At 34.3% G+C, this 4,894-nt stretch overlaps 1 protein-coding gene across 1 annotated transcript; it reads left to right on the top strand.

The window, feature by feature from the left end:
* Positions 1 to 787: 787 nt before the first annotated feature.
* Positions 788 to 1,738, top strand: LOC142440417 (olfactory receptor 5A2-like). Its single transcript, XM_075542865.1, has one exon. The coding sequence runs from the start codon at positions 788 to 790 to the stop codon at positions 1,736 to 1,738; it is 951 nt and encodes a 316-aa protein (XP_075398980.1).
* The last annotated feature ends 3,156 nt before the right edge of the window (positions 1,739 to 4,894 follow it).

The following is a 4,894-nucleotide window of genomic DNA, read 5'->3' as shown; positions in this document are numbered from 1 at the left end:
AAATAGTACTTACCCATCTAAATGTGTAAATAACATATAATTAATGGAATATATCAAGTCTTGAAGTTAAAATCGCTCTACCTCCTTAGTTTCAACTCAGTAATGTGTATGTCTGAGAAGTCTCAGACAAAGGTAACTAGTCCCCTGGCTTTCAACCTGCACCATCCTGTTGATCCTGAATGTCTAATCCCTCAGACTAGAATATCTCAATGATGCAATAATGCTGTTTTTCTATTTAATCACATTTCATGTCTTAGCTTGGACTATGATTTTAAAGCAATATGCCTGTGTTTTAACTTTGCCACATCAATCTAACCACTGGTAAAGCTAAATAGAATCTCAATGTCCTTGTCTGTATTCTTCATACATAGTTATCTGAGAGATATATTTTGAATACAAGAGGACTAAAGAAAATTATGGAGACAATCTACTCTGTACAAGTGTGGACACATTAATTATAATAAACTCTACTCTTTCAGGTATAGTATATTTGTGTTACATTTTGATGAGTTACTGAGTGGAGAAACATCAAGTTTTGGGCTACTATTGAAATGTTTGGATCTCCCTGTAGAGGCCGCAGAAGAAAAATATGGCTAACAATTTCCAAAACCTCCGCTGTTGAAAACCCATAGCACACGACAATGACATTGAGAAGGAAGTGATGCAGCATCAACTATGTTGTTGTTGATGTTTCATGATTTGTAAATAAAAGAGGATTAGTCTTCTTTCTGCTAATCTCTCACGCCATTGGGCTTGTTTATTCCTTCCAGATTAGAGAAGATGAAATATGGATGTGACAAACCGCACAACAGTAACGGAGTTCATCTTCCTTGGATTTTCGGGTGTTCCCCAACTCCGGCTCACATTGTTTGTGCTCTTTCTCGCCGTGTACTTGCTTTCCCTCACAGGAAACACACTCATCATTTTCATTGTTCTGTTGGACACCACACTCCAGACACCCATGTACATTTTCTTGGGAAACTTGTCCTTTCTGGAGATCTGGTATACCACAGCCACAGTGCCCAAACTGTTGGCCACCTGTGTCTCACAGGTTGTGACCATCTCGGTGGCTGCTTGCATAACGCAGTACTACTTCTTCTTCTCCATGGGGGCTACCGAATGCATTCTGCTGGCGGTGATGGCCTATGACCGGTTTGTAGCAATATGCAACCCGCTTCGCTACTCGTTCCTCATGAGTCTTCAGGTTTGTCTGAGGTTTTCAGCAGGATCCTGGATTGGGGGCTTCATTGCCCCACTCCTCCCTACCATACTCATTTCTTATCTTAACTTTTGTGGCCCCCAGAAGATCAACCATTTTTTCTGTGACTCAGACCCAATTTTCAAGCTCTCCTGTTCAGACACGTTCTTAGTGGAGGCCTTGGGCTACACGTGTAGCTCTGTGGTGATTCTAAGTTCCTTCCTTCTTACTATGTCTTCCTATTGGAACATTGTGCTCACAATAATCAGACTTTCTTCCCGGGAGGCTCAGAAGAAAGCGTTCTCTACATGTGCCTCCCACCTGTCTGTGGTTACCATCTATTATGGCACCATTATCTTTGCCTATGTCCGACCTCCAGCTAAATACAACTTCACTATTGGTAAAGTGGTATCTGTATTCTACTGTGTGGTCACACCATTGGTAAATCCTCTAATCTACACCCTCAGAAACAAAGATGTGAAGAACGCTTTCAGAAAGACTCTAGAACGAAAAAGATTGCTCTGGGCCAGCACCTTGTAAGATTTTTAGATTTCAACTGATAATGAATTTTGAAAATACATTTGTAAACTCTAAGTTTTGATAATATATTGTGAATTGTTACTATATAAGATGTACATTCATTTTGGGGTGGAATGCCACTCAGTTATTCTATACTTATTGTGCTCCAGATTCCACAGTACAATGTCACAGAAGATAAGGCACAGAACGTTTCTGCATGCAAAACCTTCCCAAAAGGAAAATAGCTGGGAATAATCCCATATAAAGTCTTCATTTAATATTTATATATTTTATATATTAAAATTAGAGGGTAAGGAAAAGCATCTTAAAAGCTCTTAAATGAAGCAGTATTCTTCCATCTGGTAGATGGGCTGTAAAACTTCATCACTTTGTAACTTAAATCTGTTTTTACTCAATAAATATTTATTGAGAACTACCTTGGGCACACTAATGATGCTATGGACTAGGAACTGAGATGCTAACTAGTAGGTAAATGGTTCAAATCCACCAGCTTCTTGGTTGCAAAAATAAGGCTATCTCCTTTTGTAAAGATTCACTACTTGAATAAATACAATTTGGGGTTGCTATGAGTCAAAATGGACTTGATGGCAATGGGTTTGTGTTGGTCCTCTTAGGTATTGACCTTAATTTAAACATAAATTTGAATATAGTTGTATTAGACATGCTCTTTTTAAAATATCAGATGACTAAGCATGTTTCAGTTGATATGCAGTCACTGATAAGGGTCAATATGCTTCCAAATATTACAGGGAGTAACATGGTTGACAAACTGAAGGAAAAAATGAAATTTAAACTTCAGAACTCGGCAATATAAGAGGGGATATTTAGCTAACATAGTAAAACTAACTATGCTATGGAATTCCTATACAGTATCCAAGTGGTCAATTCCTTCAACAGAAAATAATTCTATGTAGAGGAAAAAAGAAATAAAACCCCAAGTAAAATTTATTTTCTATGGACATGTATCTCCTTCTAATGTGAAAGAAGAAGCATTAATATTTTCTGCGTGTTTTAGTGGTTTATGAATTAAAGGGATGGCAAGATTATAGAAGAAATAAAATAGCACCCACATTTTTACCATACAATTTTACCATACCATTTTCCACTTGATTACCTAAACAGAAGACTACTTAAGGTGTGATCCATGGACCAGTAAATTCCCATCATCTCTGAGCTTCTTAGCAATGCACAGTCATATACTGAACTCAAACATACTTAATTTCATTGAGTACTTTAGAGATATCCACAGGTGATTGGCTTGTGCATTTAACTTTGAAAAGAAATATTGTGAGCAATTAAAAAGGGGATAATTAACAGTGAGAAGAGAAAATAATGAAAGCAAGAGCCAAGCAACATCTGAAACTTTTCTTAGTTAAATGTCAGTATATATTCAATTCTCTTGGACATAGGGAAACTCTGACACAGGAACTTATCAAAAAACATGTCTTTGTCACTTCATCCATTTCAAACTTATAAATGGATTTATTTCTTGACTAGGATAAATGTAAATTACTTGGCAAATTTGAATGTGAGTAGTTTTGAGAAAATAAATATGATAGTTCAAGTTATTCATTTTATCATGGCATCTTTTTAATACATACTTTGTCTTGTATTTTAAAAATGCAATGAACGTAATCAGGATGTTTTCTCTAGAAAGAGATAATAGGAGAATTAAAATATCTGTAGACAAGTGTATTTAAGCAGACAATCCTGAACTGTGTGCTTCAGGAAATCTTCGTAGTATATCAGTAAGACATGAAATGCACACTGACGTATAAAAAAGTTTGATGATAGAAAGAAGGAAAGTATTATAGAGTAAATTTCTTTAATTTGACAATAAAACTAAGATAGTACTTGAACTAAACTTACTAAACATGAAAAAGACACTTTTGTTTCTTTATTTCCAGGCAGTTTTTTAAATCTTGAACATTATTTTGTATAAACATTTCAATCATCTGGGATAGCATGTATGTAATATTAACATATAGGAGTATTTAAGCAGCTTGGTGTTAAGTATTTTAAAAAATGTTTTGGTTTTCTGTATAATATTCAGTAAGATAAATTTGTTTAAATATCTTACATTATTTACATATTAAGTATTAAATTGTTCCTCAAGTTTTATCAAAATGTGGTTTTGATTACTATCCTTAAAAAATATCTACATCCCAGGTATTTTCTGTGAAAATGCTCTTTAACAGTAGCACGTATCAGTACAAAGCTAAATTCAGAAGTATTTTACCAACTCTAAAGTAAAAAAAATACTATTTATTTAATGTCTACCGATGCATGTATATTGGAATACCATCACTTAGTATCACATAAGGTCCCCTAATCCATCATTCTTCATAGAATCACATGATATACTCAAATCCATTACTCTTAATATTACCAGAACACTTTATGTTTGCTTCCAAAAGTTTTTGCAAGGTACCAGCCTATTTCTATATTTATAGGCAGCACTGAAAGACCCTATATGAATATATTTGGGATACCACAGTTTGTCTGTTTTCTCAGGGAAATTTCATCTCAGGACATCTTCCAATGCTCATTAATACCACAAAGAGTGGGGACCATTACTTAATGTATATCAGATTGCATCATCTTTTTGCTTCGAGAAGAACAATGCCTTTACATTTAAAAACCAAAACAATTAAATATTCATTCAATAGTAGGCCTTAGTTTCTTTAGATCAAACCCCATCTAATTATGACTATAGCATAAAATGATTATGTACAATAAAGTACTCTAAGCTTCTAAGTTATATATTAGACTTTTATATACTGTATAGGCCTATCCTAAACTGGGCAGCCAATCCCTTCATCTTGTCAAATGTTAAAAGAACAATGACTTTTTAAAGAATAAAAAATATATAATTCTCCCCATCTGAAACTTTGTTTTCTGGGATAGTTCAATTCTACATATTAATTTAATGGCCTCCCTAAATTAAAATAAAGGTATAATCCCTAATTATTTTATTCATCTTTATTATCTGATCAATTAGATGAAATGACAAAATTATGAGGGACAGAAAATTCTATGTCATCTTTTCACAAATGTTTTACATTTAATTGCTTGATTACTAGGTTCATAAAAAAGGGATGCAAATAGGTGCTTGAGTTGTGTTGTTAGTTGAACTTAAGTCATTTCTGAGTCACA

Source organism: Tenrec ecaudatus, chromosome 2 (assembly GCF_050624435.1).
Source record: "Tenrec ecaudatus isolate mTenEca1 chromosome 2, mTenEca1.hap1, whole genome shotgun sequence".
NCBI classification, from domain to species: Eukaryota; Metazoa; Chordata; class Mammalia; order Afrosoricida; family Tenrecidae; genus Tenrec; species Tenrec ecaudatus.
This window is presented reverse-complemented; position numbering and strand designations above follow the sequence as displayed.

What these genes read in the sequence shown, in the direction of transcription:
- LOC142440417 (XM_075542865.1), top strand. Translation starts at nt 788, where the DNA reads ATGGATGTGACAAACCGCACAACAGTAACGGAGTTCATCTTCCTTGGA.